This window comes from Sus scrofa, chromosome 5 (genome assembly GCF_000003025.6).
Source record: "Sus scrofa isolate TJ Tabasco breed Duroc chromosome 5, Sscrofa11.1, whole genome shotgun sequence".
Lineage (NCBI taxonomy): Eukaryota > Metazoa > Chordata > Mammalia > Artiodactyla > Suidae > Sus > Sus scrofa.
This window is the reverse complement of record NC_010447.5, coordinates 15,992,017-16,006,819: the sequence shown is the minus strand read 5'-3', so window position 1 is coordinate 16,006,819 and position 14,803 is coordinate 15,992,017. Positions and strand designations below refer to the sequence as shown.

General features: G+C 51.9%; 1 protein-coding gene across 2 annotated transcripts; it reads right to left on the bottom strand.

Moving 5' to 3' along the window:
- Positions 1,042 to 14,472, bottom strand: SMARCD1 (SWI/SNF related, matrix associated, actin dependent regulator of chromatin, subfamily d, member 1). 2 transcript variants are annotated; one of them, NM_001244613.1, is given in 13 exon segments: positions 1,042 to 2,819; positions 2,952 to 3,053; positions 4,103 to 4,225; positions 6,364 to 6,499; positions 8,658 to 8,755; positions 8,836 to 8,997; positions 9,289 to 9,390; positions 10,684 to 10,800; positions 11,884 to 12,006; positions 12,487 to 12,609; positions 12,706 to 12,748; positions 12,997 to 13,184; positions 13,837 to 14,042. In NM_001244613.1, coding segments are annotated over 13 exon segments (1,548 nt in total). In that variant the 5' UTR covers positions 14,014 to 14,042; the 3' UTR covers positions 1,042 to 2,765.

Below are 14,803 nucleotides of genomic sequence, written 5' to 3'. Positions count from 1 at the left end.
TGTTCATTTATATAGGGATGAAGAGTGTGCAGAGATTCAGAAGTGGCTTGTCACAGGAAGTTATCTGTACTACTGGAGCTCCTTTCCCAGGAGCAAACCGTACATTATTTGCTTGAAATTAATAATGGTTCATCAGCCATTCATTACACATGCAATTAGCCTGGGTGAAAACAGATGCCATTTCAATGTCCTTGACATCAATTTTTCCCACTCCGAGTTATCACCCCCACACACTCTTCTCTGCTCTCCCTACTCAAGTCTGATAAACCCCACATTCCAGACTGGAGGCAACAGTTACATCCTTGGTACCTGAGTGTCCACACCCATGGAGGCAAAAGTCCATTTAGCAACCACAAGCTGCCCTCGTCCCAGCTTCTAAAACCTCTTCTTGGGGCCAACCAAGCTAGGTAATGGCACACAGGAGGAAAGCAGGGCCATTGGGTGGGAAGCAGGCCTATCATGATGGGAACTGCAGAATTTCAGGCTTCCACTAATGGGAACCAATCCTGAGCAAAGTCTCGCCAGTTCTGCCAACAAGGGCTGGTCGCCTACAACGCTGAGGGTGAGTACAGCATGCCACACCAGTCCGAGGGACCGAAACGTCCCTCAGGGTTGGGAAAGTGGAGCCTTAAGGAACAGCCGACACGAGAACACAAACGTCTTCAGCCCTGGCCCGTATGTAGACAGGAGCCCTGACTCCTCTAGAGGCAGATCAGGTTCATCAAGCCTAAGGGATCACAGGCCCAAGGATGGCACCCTCGAGCCAGTAGGTGCCCTGGAGAGCTTGGAGCGACGGGGGGAGACGGCAGTGCCAGTGTCTGGTTAGAACCTGAAGGGATCTGATGACTCTATGCCACTAGTCCCAACCAGCACCTGGCCTGCTTGGACCACTGGGGCTGACAGGACAAGCTGAGGCGAGAACCTGAGCTCCACAGGGTAGAAACCTCGTTTTCCACCATATCCCCAGTGCCTAGAACCACAGCGGGCCCCCAGCAGGTGCTCACTGTTTGTCAAATGCAATGAACAAACACCATGAGCAGGGCCAGTGGTACTGGAGGAGGGAGCTCAGGGAGGCGCTCTCCCTTAGTAGGAAGGGGGACCCATCCTTCAGAAGTTTCTTTTATTAAAACTGGGTGACATCGATAAGGGGGGCAGTACAAAAAAAATTTTGGTCCATGAAAAAAACATAATAATTCAGTTAATAAAAACAGTTATCTTCAACAGGGCAACCGTGGAGGAGTGCTGAGCTTCCTTCTCATGGTTCCGGCCCCAAGGACAGAGGTCGGCCAGTGTCACTGTGGGGAGAAGCTTTCGAGGGAGGGCTGGGATCATGACAGGAAGGGGGGTCAGGGAGGAAGTTCTGCTGTCCCCGGCGGCGGCGTGGAACAGGCAGGGATATGGGGCTCGGGGTGTGCTCGCAGGAGCCTGAGGAGGGGGTGGGGAAGCAGGGGCTTGTCAGTTCTGTGGCTTTAGAGCCCGTACGGAACGCAGCTCCCCCTCTGTGCCCAGCTGTCTCCCACCCTGCTGTGTTGAGTCTGCGAGCCTGGGATATGCTAACTGGGGGGGGGGATACAACCTGGAAGAAGAATTTGAGGCTCTCCTGGAAAGATGCAAAACCATCTCAGTTCCAAGGGGCCAAGATCACAAGGTCCTGCTGCTACCTGAGGGGCCTGAAGCTTTGAGGGCAGGGGCTGGGGGGTCCCAATCCTGTGAGGCAGGAAGAGGAAGGGTCACAGACCCAACTCAGAGCTACGCTCCAGCCCTAGGCGCTTTCACTCCTCAGTGCCTGGAGGTCACCGGTGGGTGCAAACCGGGCAGACAAGGGACAGGAAGACAGGGATGGCCCAGGGCTTTTACCCGTTTGATTTCAGGCCTGTTTCTCCATGAAGGGAGGGGGGAGGGCGCCAGGGCGGAGTGAACCAATGAGTCACGCCTCCTGGCAGGAGCAGGAAAGAACAGCCTCTACTGGCAACGCCAGTACCCGAGGTGAGACCCTGGGGCTGTGACAGGGAAAGGCAAGGCTCCCCCACCCAAATGCCCTGGGTTAGGACAGGCGGGAGGGAACCCTAAAGAGCAGCTACAGGGAGTGTGCCGGGAGGGAGCGATGCTACAGGAATGAACTCCAATACTGATGTGAACCCTCCACGAGGGGGTAAGAAGCACTGAGACCAGCAGGCCAACCCAGAGGGCTCTGGACTGGCCTGGGGCTCAGTGGAGCCCAGAGCCAGCGGTCCCTTAGTGCTAGAGGGCAACGAGCGAAGGAGAGTTTGCTCCAAACCTGTGGAGGGAAGGAAGGAAACTGGATTCTGTTATCGGGAGAGCCAAGGTCAACTAGCTTACAGAGTGCCCCCAGGCCTGAGTCTCGGAGAGGAGGCCAAAGCTCCCTACTCCTGGGTCTCTGAAGGGCAGGATCAGTGTAGCTGGTCCCCGAGGAGACCACTCGGCCTTAGGCCCAGTCCATTCAATGCACTGATTACCACTACAGATTCTCTCTCTAATACTACCTATAGGTCCTATGCAGACCAGGGGAGGGCAGAGGCACATGGGAACTTTGTGGGGCAAAGGGAAGCCGGGGGTAGGAAGGATGGGGTGGGAGAAGAGGGCAACAGGTGTCATGTGAGACCCTCTTCATTCTGGTGTTGTCCTAGAACCAACAGCATCCCCTGGAAGGCCCCAAGCAAGACCAAGGCAGGTGCTAGGAGGCAGGCAGCACAGGGCCCAAATAAAGAAATCGGTGCAGCCAGGTCAGGGCCGTGGGAGAAGCCCTATGTGTTTCGGATTCCCAGGGCTTGCTCTAATTCTTGTCGTCTCTGCTGCACCTAAGGAGAAAATAGTGGAGGGGGCGGAAGATGAGACGAACCAGAAGTCGGGAGCTAATACCACTGACCCCCATCAGGGACACAGACCCCGTGTGCCTTGTGTCAGTTTCTCCTGGCACCCCAGGTGCCTACCTTGGAGTAGAAGTACCGGCACACGGCCTCCTGCGCCCACGGCTGGAAGTAGAACTCAGCTCGGCGCTCTTCCTCTGGGTTACCCACCACGTCAGTCATGGTCTGAGGAAGACGGGAGGGGAGGAGAGAACAGACCTGTTTCCTTCCATGTCATCGGTTGCGGATTGACCTGTATCCCCCAAAAGATGCTGCAATCCTAAGCCCCCAGTACCTGTGACCTGATTTGGAAATAGGCTCTCTGCAGACGATCAAGTTAAGATGAGGTCATTAGGGTGGGCCCATCTAGAATGACTGGTGTCCTTATAAAAGGGGACACTTGGACCCAGAGACAGAGATGCTTAGGGAAGAGGATGTGCAGACGCCTGGAAGTCACCATCCGCGCACCAAGCAAGGCCTGAGGCTGCCACGGTGAGGAGGCGCGCAACCTGGCACAGACCCTCCCTCCCAGCCCCCAGAAGGGATCGAACCCTGCTGATGCCCTGACCTCAGACTCCAGCCTCCAGAACTGTGAGGCACTACACTTCTGCTGTTGAAGCCACTCAGGGTGGTACCTTCCTACAGCGGCCCTAGCGAGCCACGCATACGACACCCAGAGGCGCCCCTGTGTTCGACACATCATTGCCTTGATCAGGGGTCCTTCCTGGCACCCCTCGTCCCTTGCTCCTCTGCTCAGCCGAAGTGTCGTCAGCCACCACAGGACAGGTGAGAACCGAGGGCTCCGTCCCATCTTCCTGCCTGAGAGAGATGCTCCCCTCTCTGGGACAGAACTCCAGCCCCGACTCTCCATGAAGCCTTCCTCAGGGTTCTGGCCTCACCATCTCCCTCCTCTTTTGTGCTCTTACTGGTACTGGTGAGTTCCAGGAGTGTCTTACATGATTTACTATTTTTAAATCACATTAGCTGAGTTTCTCCAAACAGAAGGTCTGCTGCTTAGAAAGCAGAAATCAAGTTTTCCATGCTCTACCCCCTCGAATACAGTGACAGTACGCAGAAAATGCTAGATGGTTCCACCTCCATTTCCCTCCTTAACTGTAAACTGGGCCCTGGAACACGCTAAAGAAAGTCTTGTCCCTCGCCTCCCCTGAGGGGAAAAAAGCAACTGTGAGCCTCACAGGCCTCAAGTCCCTTTGCACCTGTCCCGGGTCCTCTACCTTGAGGTCCCGGCACTGGGACTGAAGCCAGTCGTTGATGAAACCCTGAGGGTCTCTGGCGAAGCTCAGCATGAACTCCCGCTGGGTCTTCAGCTGATTGATAGTTTCTATTGTCTCATGGATCTGAAAGGAAGGAAGAAGCTCCTGACATCTCCACGCTGGGGGAACACAGGGCCAAACGGCAGACAGCGTCTGACTTCTCCTTGTGCCGCTCGCAACCCAGGAACAGAGTGTGGCCCAGAAAAGGCACTGCTGCCCAGAGCCCCCAGCCCTGGCTCCGGTTCATGTTCGTTCCACAGGTGACATGCCCTGTGTCCCTGTGGGCCCCATTCTAGTCTCCACAATGTCCAGAGTGGGGGACGCCACACGGTAAACACTTAATCCACAGCACAAAGGGGTCCCGAAACACTCTCAGGCAGAAAAGAGGTGGTGCCGAAGGCTGTCTCGAAAGCTCTGGTCTGTGGGTTTTGTCCTCTGCCCTCTTCTGGTTCTCTGCACTCCTCCTGGTGACATCATCTCCTTAGCTATCTTCCAGGACCTCTGACAGGGTGAAGAGTCCCCGGTCTGCAAACCAGAGCCCGTTTTCTAGACGCCCACCAATCCAACTGCTTGACCACTCAAGGCACCTTAAACTCTCCAAACGAAATGCACCATCTCTCCCCCAAGCCTGTTTCCAACCGGGTGCTAGGACTACGTGGCTAGCTGGAGAGCTGGGGGTCGGCACAAAGCCTCTTCTCCCCACACCTCACCCCGCCGTCTCCATCCAGGGTCCGAATCCTTTCAGTGCCATTTCACACCTCCCCGGGCTGCCTACTCCCCTCCATCCTCACTGTCAGAACCCTAAGTTTAGGCCCTCAGCACACCTCACACGCCTAACTGCCCCACCACCTAACTTCCTGGCGCCAGATCTGCCCCCTGAGAGTTCACTCCCCATGTGCTGCCGGTGATCATTCTAAACGCATGCGCACCAGGCCCTCAGTTTTCAGGACAAAGTATACACCAGTTCTCCCTGCATCAAAGCTGCCTCATGACTAGACCCCAGCTTCCCGATCCAGTTTCCTTCTCCAGGGCCCTGAGCTGAGATTAACACAGTACTTCTTGAACATGCCAGGCTCTCTGCACCTCTCGGGGCCTTCATATACCCTGTCCTCTCTTTCTGGAATGTTCTCTGACCTCTCTGCCCCTAAGCGCCATCATCCTTTCTCACCTGTCATTAACTCCCACGTTGTCCTTCAAGATTTAGTTGGGGGGTTCCTGTCCTGGCTCAGCACTAACGAACCTGACTAGTATCTATGAAGATGCAGGTTTGATCCCTGGCCTCGCTCAGTGGGTTAAGGACCCAGCGTTGCCGTGAGCTGTGGTGTAGGTCACAGATGTGGCTCGGATCTGGCATGGCTGTGGCTGTGGCGCAGGCTGACAGCTACAGCTCTGATTCGACCCTTAGCCTGAAAACTTCCATATGCATGCCCAAAAAGACCAAAAAAAAAAAAAAAAAAAAATGTAGTTGGGATGTCAGCTCTTCCAGGAAAGTCTGCCTGCTCTCCTTTGTGTTCCCAGAGCCTTTTTGGTTTTACTTGCACAGACTATGTCTAAAGTTAATGATAATAACAATAGGAACAAAAGTTGCCTTTTTTTTTTTTTTTTTTGGTCGCACCCCTGGCATATGGAAGTTCCCGGGGCCAGGTGACTGAACCCGTGCCACAGCAGCCAGGCAAGCCATAGCAGTGACAAGGCTGGACCCTTAACCTACTGAGCCACATAAGAACCCCACCATTTGATCTTATGCGCCAGATACAATGTCATGTCTTTACATGTACTGTCTCCTTTAATGCTTGTAACGACCTTAGAGAAACAGGTATTACGGTCTCTGTTCACAAATCAGAAAATGAGGCCCAAAGCTATTAAGCTATGAAGCACAACTTGGGTGTCTGGTTCCAACCAGCACCAAAGTGCCTCACATACACTAGGTATGAATACATTCTGAGTGAATATCAAGACTCAAAAGCAGGAGTTCTCACTGTGGCGCAGAATCTGACAGCAGCGGCCTGGGTCACTGCAGAGGAGGGGGTTCAATCCCCAGCCTGGCGCCGTGGGTGAAAGGATCTGTTTTTGCTGCAGCTACAGCGAAGATTGCAGCTACAGCTTGGATTCAATCCCTGGCCCAGAAACTTCCACATGTCCACTGAAAACAACAAAAGAAAAGCAGCCAAGCAGCTAAGCTAGAGGGCTGGTGGCCCCATCATCCAGGGCCCGGGCCCTACCTTGTTGTCTAGAGTAGCAATCTCCTGCTGGCTGGCGGTGGACAGTAGGAAAGAATTCATCTGGGTCTTCAGGGTATCGTCCACTTCCACATCAATGTCATAACAAGCTGTCTTTTTCTGATCATTCGGGTCAACACTGGGGAGGAAAACAAGGGCTTGGTAAAGGGCTTGTCCCCTAAGACCTAATCACACAGAGTCAAAAAAAAGGTCCAAACCAGGAGTTCCCGTCATGGCACAGCGGAAATGAATCTGACTAGGAACCATAAGGTTGTGGGTTTGATCCCTGGCCTTGCTCAGTGGGTTAAGGATCTGGCGTTGCCATGAGCTGTGGTGCAGGTCACAGACCTGGCTCGGATCTGGTGTGGCTGTGGCGTAGGTCGGCAGTTGCAGCTCCATTATAGACCCCTAGCCTGGAAACATCCATATGCCATGGGTGTGGCCCTAAAAAGCAAAAAAGAAAAACAAACAAAAAGACTGTCCAAGACTAAAGGGCAAGGGGTTAACTACAAAAGGGCACAAGAGACCATTTGGGTGCGACATAAATGCTCTGCCCTTTCCTTGTGGTGGTCGCTACAGAATGCACACATTTGACCAAAATTATTCACCCATATTTCAAATGGGTGTGATATACTGCATATAAACCTCAATAAAGTTGATTTAAAAAACAACCTCAATGGCAGAGTTCCCATCATGGTCAATGGAGCAAATCTGAATAGCATCCATGAGGATGCAGGTTCGATCCCTGGCCTCGCTCAGTGGTTTAAGGATCTGGCATTGTCATGAGCTGTGGTGTAGGTCGCAGATGTGGCTCAGATCTGGCTTTGCTGCGGCTGCAGTGTAGGCTGGCAGCTGTAGCTCCAATTAGACCCCTAGCCTGGAACCTCCATATGCCATGGGTGTGGCCCTAAAAAGATTTTAAAAAACAAAAGACAACAAAACCCTCAGTGGTAAAAATTCAAATGGTACAAAAGACATCCAGCAAAAAGTAGTTTCTCGGAGTTCCCATTGTGGCACAGCAGAAGACAAATCCAACTAGGAACCGCAAGGCTACAGGTTCGATCCCTGGCCTTGCTCAGTGGGTTAAGGATCTGGTGTGCCGTGAGCTGTGGTGTAGGTCACAGGTGTGGTTCAGATCTGGCGTTGCTATGGCTGCAGCGTAGGCCAGCAGCCGTAGCTCTGATTCGACCCCTAGCCTGGGAACTTCCATAAGCCATGGGTGCGGCCCTAAAAAGTGAGGAAAAAAACAGTTTCTCCCTCCTCACAAGGAAATGACTGCTATAGTTTCTTCTATACTATTCTCCCTATTACAATAAAATTGATCCTGAAAATAAATTGAAATAAAACACACATCATGTAAAATAAAGTAAAAAGTGGCCTAACTCTAAGCAGAGGAATACAGGACAAACTAGCTTCTATTGACCCAATGTATAGACTGTAGGAATTGCTATTAGCTGAGTGAGGGTCTTATGAGAGGAAGGGCTTCAGTGGACTGAATATGAAACAAGGGAAAAAAGGCAGAGACTACATCCAGTCTGAGAACAAAATGCCTTCTTCCACTCCGTATCTGCCTAGAGATGCCTTGCGCCTCTATCTCTGAACAGAAAAGCAGATGGAGATGACGGATTTGGAGTCTCAGAAATGCAATGTCCTACCACCCTGAGAAGATGGTAGCTCATCATTGACGAGCTGGTGAATGTCTAATAGCTGATTCTCCACAGCAGAAGATCAACAAAAAAAGCCTTGACTTGTAGCATTTGCTGACGGCTGTGTTTTAAATATTCTCAACACGACTGATTTCAACATGCCAGCATTTTTTTTTTTTTTTTTAATATGCCAGCATTTCATCACTGATCATGGAGCTGGGAAGGCATGTGCAATAACATGTCATTATGTGGTATGCCACCACGCAGACTCAAAAGACGTAAGTAATCTCAAAAACACAAACATGAGAAACCAGTAATTCAGAAATGATGAATATTTGAGTACATGCTACCCCTGTTGTTGTTTTTTTCTTTTTTCTTCTGGCTACTGCTGCGGCACGGGGAAGTTCCCAGGCCAGGGACTGAACCCGCACCACAGCAGTGACCAGAGCCGCAGCAGTGACAATGCTACATCCTTAACCTGCTGAGCCACCGGGGAATTCCTGTATTATCCTTATTTTTAATGTAATGTATCTAATCACAAACAGGGACTGTGATAAACAACCTGTTTGCAAAATTCCTGAAAATTTGCGAACTGACCTGTGCAGCTATGAGCCAGCTCCAGGACACCACTGCCCCCATCCACACGCTTACCTGATGACGTGATTAATGATGATCGGCTCTGGTGGCATAAGCAAGGCGTGGAGCCGTTGGGGGATCTCTGAAAACTTCATACGCTGAGATTCAAAGATCTGTGGGAAAGAGGAAAAGCAGCTAAGAGCACAGCTAGGGCTCCAGTGGCCTCGAGCAAAAGAATGGGTCCTTTTCTCACCTGTTGGAGGTACTTGTCACAGATGACAAACTCCCGTTCGTGTGGGTCCTGGAGCTTATGTGTCTTAATATATTGCCACAGTGCTTGGATGATCACTGGACGGGTCTGGGTGTGGATGCCCAGCAGCCGAGCCAGTCGAGGGTCTAATTTGAACTGGGGAGGCTGTAGAGAACCAAAGAGGATAGATTCAAAGCTAATAGGCTGGCTCTGTGCACATTACAGGGTGCTCGGCGTGGCCATCTTCAAGCCATTCAACCAGCATTAATGCTGGGCTGTCTCGGGGGCAGACAAACACTAAGGGGAGCCCAGGAATGACTAAGACCCTATCCCCATGTTTAGAGAGCGGAGGGTCTGGTGGCAAAGTATCCACAACTAGACTTAAAGCTTTAAATGTCAGATGGCTGATGGGCTGTGGCTGTGAAAGCTGGACCCCCTCCCATGAGCACAGAATACCTGGTAATCCAGCATCAGTAGCACAGTACACCGTACATTCACGTCTCCTGGCCGCTTCACCTGGAAGCCATCCGTCTCCTGGGTAGTGGCGGTCCTGTGCCACTACAGAGAGGAAGATGTCAGGGGGCGCTCTCCCAGAGGAAGAGCTGGGGTGGGAGGGAAGAGCTTCTGTAATGACTGAATATTCAACTTTGATTACTGAGGCTACTGGAGAAGAACAATAGCATGAGGCATTAAAAAAAAAAAAAAAAAAAAAACTGCATGTGGCTTTGGGATTCTTGTCAATAAGTAGACTGACCTTTTAATTCTGACTGCTCGAGACCACATTTAAATCAGCCTGAATTTTCAGTGATAATTTTATCCACAAAATGGATAATATAACATGCGTACTGTAAAATAACGTAGCTCTCGTCTACTGAGTGCTTACTACATGCGAGGGTTTTCTAAGACTTTTACTCGGATCATCACATTTAATCCCTACAATATCCATATGAGACAGGCTCGATTAAACCTATCTGACAGAGAGGAAACAAACACGCTGAAGGCTAAAGTAAGATGCCTAAGGTCAACAGCCAACGAGTGGTGGAGCTGCTCTCTGAGCTCGGCCGTGTTGGATTCTACAGTCCACATTCTTAGCCACTATGTTCTACTGCTATGAAGTTAAGTTAAATACAGTTACACATGTCTATCGATTCTGTGACTTACTTCCCTTATAAGATGGTAAAGACCTTCCCAAGTCTCTTAGTGGCTGAGGTTAAGGGGCTGCGGCTACACTGGCAAAGAAAGGAGCAGGTTAAGTTCACTTGGAGCACCGGACCGTCATTCTGGTTTCCACTGTATCCCAAAGAACACAGCTGCTGACACGTCTCAGGTATGCTACGTAATCAGGCATTATAATAAAAGCTTTCTGATGATTTGGAATGTGAATCTAAACAAAGCAGGGACCAAAAGTGAGTCCCAGATTCGTGCAAGTAGCCTTGGCAAGGACTAGAACCCTATTAGTTAACCCCCTTTAACACAGTACTTGTTACCAGGAAAAAAGCAGAATGGTGTGTGGATAACTACATCTCACCATTATTAATAAACAAGATGAAGAGATGATCTGGCATGTACAAGAGGCCTCCATCAGAATTTCCCTTGAAAGTGGGGCAGCAACTAGGATAGTCAAATTAAAAAGGTGGGACAAGTCAGACTACAAGAGCTCTTGGGTCCAAATGGCACCAGAACTAAACAGCTAGTGCCACCTGGAGGCCAATGTGCAAACTGCGACAGAGGTACCGTACACCTGGCGTGCCCTTTTCTCATACCTCCCCCTCTCCTTAGACATTAACGTTTGGCTCCCAAGTCCATCATCCTCCAGTCATAAGTCAAAGCCTAGAGGAGAGAACTACTCACTTCTACCAGATGGTTGTCTGGCCCATACAGGTCTTTGTCCAGTTCGATCACCAAGGACTTAAAAAAAGAAGAGAACTTCCTCTTTTGCTTGGTGGCATCATATTTGGACAAGGCTGACTAGAGGAGAGAGAGAGAAGAGGTCACATTACAAGAGACCAGAAAAAATTCCTTAAAACAAAGTACCATAAAAAAAGGAACCCAAACAGCAACAGGAAGAGACCCAAAAATGTCTTCTGAATATCTCTTAGGAGGTGGCAAGGTAGGTGTCTGTGGATATTAAACAAGTCACGGTAGCAAGAGAACCCCAAAGCAGCAGCCTATAACACACATAGGGTCACTGACTTACCCACCTCATTTCCCCAAAGGAAAGGAGGTAAGTTAGGCCAAACCTCTGCACACAATAAAGCGAGTCTGAACAGGGAAAGGTCTGACTCTAGAGGGGAAATGAATCACAGGTAATAAGCAGCCAGAACAAAAACTGCTTTATTTGGATGACATGATAACACTGGCAGATGGACCGGACCTATATAGAAAAGAAGGAGGCTCTGACACGAGCCCTGGTTCTCCTGAAAAATGCATTCATACTGGCTTGCCTGTGAACAGCTAAAAATAGAGAGCAAGAGAATATAAGGGAATGGCAGGTGAGCTTCCCCAAGGAGCTTCTGGGGTGTGAAGTCTGGGGGCTATCACCTGTCAGCTGATGTTCCCCATGAGGCAGCAAAGAGCCTGTCCGAGAGACCTCGCCCATGGAAACTGTGAAATGTCTCCAGTGGAAACTGGGAAGACGGCAATACTGCAGCGGGAATCAAGGACCTCAAGGACTCTGGGAGGAAAGCAGGGCCTCAAATGCTAAGTGCAAACTCACTTGGTTTAAAAAACAAAAACAAAACCAGAACAACCCTAACTGGAAAATCTGCAGATACTGCCAAATCCAAGGGCTAGCAGCATCAGGAGGGAGACAAACAACAAATCAAATCCCAGGGCAATACGGTTCTCCATACGATACCACAGAGAGAGCCAGGCTGTGGGAGCCAGACACAAAGAACCATTGTCTTTTAGCGCAGGGAACACAGTGACCCTCTCCCTGCTGTTCCCAACAGGAGCTGTGAGCACCAGTCAGGCTTCCTGCCAACCAGACAATACTGCTTGTTCCCAGCAGCTCCCACCCTAGATGCTGACCACAGTGGACCTTGAACTCACATCCTCCAGGAGGCGTCCTTCTACCCGAAGCTCCCAGGAAGCCACCGTCCCTTCCCCATCCTCGGCATCTGACTTAGCCGGATTGAAAGTGTTAGAAATGAAAATTCGCAGCTTCCGTTTTTGCTGAGGAAGGCAGAAACAGGATTGACAGTGGGGCTTCAGTGGTTTCACGCTGAAGACCAGGGTCTCCCCAAACCCCAAAACGTCTCCTAACAGACTGGCTTACTATTTACCCAGGCCCTGGGGTGGGTGGACGGAGATTCCACCTAGAAGAGCACAGGCCACTGGCCCAAATGCAAGTGCATGCACTGGGGTGCCAGGTAGACAAAGTCATGCGAGGTGCCAGGTTCCCAAGGTGACAGAGCAGTTATAGCAAAAACACCAACAGAGTATATTTCTGGTGCAAGAACTACCAAAAGCCCCTCCCCCTGAGCTGTTCTGTTCTTATGCTTCTAATGTAATTCTCGGTTTGTAGGCGGAAGGGAGAGATGTAATTTAAATGCCAAGGAGAGCGGCGCTATGCCTTTGATTTCTCATCCTTAGCCTGCTGAAGGTTCCCGAGTCCTCTCCTTTGGCTCTCTGCCTAGCACTCTCCTGCGTTACCTTGATGGGACGCTTCAAGGCCTCCTGGATATCTAGCCGTTTCCTCATGATAGTCTGGTCCAGTTTCCTTTCAAAAGCCAAGAGATCCATATAGGCCTGGGATTCTGGTACCAGTTCACGAATCTGAGGAACAGAAAGGTATCATTGGGATCTAGAGCTGGCCATCTCTCTTCTCCAACTCAACACACCCTCAAGAAGACCTATACAGCCTGGACTCACCCTTTGAGGTAGAATTTTGTCAGCCATCTTCTTTTTCTTTGCACTGTTTGGAATAAATACTGTTATCAGGTTGGGATGGAACTAGCCAGAACATGAAGACAGGCTGTCAGCACCTCCATTTATAGTCAAGAGAAAGAACCGCAAAGCTTCTCTCAAATCAAAGACACCCCCCACCCCCACCAAACACGAAACAGTCTCCACTGTCTGCTGACACAGCGTCGTCACTTCTTGCTTGAGGTACTCCCACCACCTGTGTCCGCCCTCCCGCTCTCCACCCTGGGGTCATCTTACTTGTGGTTCCGATTTTGGACCGCCTGTTGCTGGACCTGCTGGATCTGCTGAGGTGCAGGTCTCTTGCGGGACTGGTCCATCCCTGACTGGGCCAGGCCAGGTCGGACTGAAGGGTTCCCCCCATAGCCAGGGGGTCCCATGGAAGGTCCCTGAGGTGTCATTCGGCTGCCTGGTAGCATACCTGGTCTCTACAGAGGGGAGAGGACCCAGAGATGTCATGGCTTCCCTTGCAAACCCCACCAGGAAAGGGAAAGTGGGGGAAGCCTGAGTTCTCTGAATCGAACCAGGCTGGGGGCATGGGGGGTGGGAGAAGACCCCTCTACCTCTTTGAAATATAGATCACTGGAGCTTCCTCTGCTCCACTTGTGATCCCACAGGGGACTCCAGCCCAAAGCTAAGAGAGCAGATTATACTCAAATTCTCCCCAGTCTAGTTTGTATCTGCCATTGGACATCTCCTCTGCTCCCAGTACTCAGACAGCACAGCCAGCTACCATCTCCTCAAAAGCTGACCTCAATTTGCCAGGTACACCTTCTGTGCTCCTCTGGGCACTGGAGCTGCCTAAGCCTTTTTGCACTCCAACTCTCACAAGCCCACCCTTGGCCCCGCTTCGTTCACCCTGGTTCTACACCCCGACTCCCCAAGGAAACAATGCCCCTACGAGCTGGTGGGGATGCTAACCGCCTCCCCTCCCTTCCGCGCACTGCCTCCCCCGACCCTCCCTCGCGAACCGAATCCCTCCCAGGGGAGTCCCTCCTACTCCTCCCCCCACCCCGTCACTCCCAGGCCCCCGCTCGGCCCCGCCCCCGGCCCGCGCGCCCCTCCTCCTGCCCCACTCACCGGATAGGCCGCTCCGGGCATCGGGGAGCGGTACAGCCCTTGACCCGGCGCCGGGCCCATTCGCACCGGAGGCCCCGGAGTCCCGCCCGGGCCCAGGGCAGCCGCCGCGCCCGCCCCGCCTGAAGCTCCGGCGCCGCCACTCGGAGCCACAGACTGGAAACCCGCCCGGGCCGCCATCTTTCCCGGAGCCGCTGCTGCAGCTGCACAAAGAACCGGAACCGGAACTCCCCCCGCCCCCGCGCGCCCCCAGCGCGCCCGCCTGTCCGCCCGGCCGGCCCGCCGGCACGGGAGGCCCAGGGCAGCGAGACTGTGGGCTAGAGGGGGGCGACGAGCGGAAAAAGCGTGCTGACCACTCCCTCCAGCCTTCGCGGTCCGGCAGGGAACACCATCGAGAAGAGCTCTGGGATAGAGAGGCCCGTGAGCGGGCGCCCCCAGGCCGGCGGGAGGAAGACAAGGACCTGGAAAGGGGGACCACAGCACCGTCCCAAAGCTCTGATGAAGAGGGTGATGGAGTAACTGCTTCATCTGGGCGCAGGGCGTTTTAACTTTCCAAAGCGCGTGTTTCTTTTCCTTCTCCTCCGGCTCTAAGCCCAGGAGCCGAAGAGGAGGACGCACCTTTCCATTTTGCAAACAGGAGAGGTGAACTCGAGAGGAAATGACTCGGTGTAGTCAACCAGCAAGTTAACGCGAAAGCCAAGGCTTAGAATCCAGGTCTGGCTCATAGCCCAGGGCTCATGCCACAGATAAAGTGCCTCAATAACTACCTAATGCTAGAACTTCAACCCAGCCTTTCCCCTGACCTTTAACCTAACCTGCTTCCAGATTTTAAGTATATTTTGAAGTTTGACCCCACGCCGTCTCCAAAGCCTCCTTTGTACTAGGATTTCTCTTTGGGATCTTTGTTAACCTTTGATCTCTTCCTCTTTCCCTGCCCAGTGGTTCAAACCATTTCTGGTGTGATGGTCAG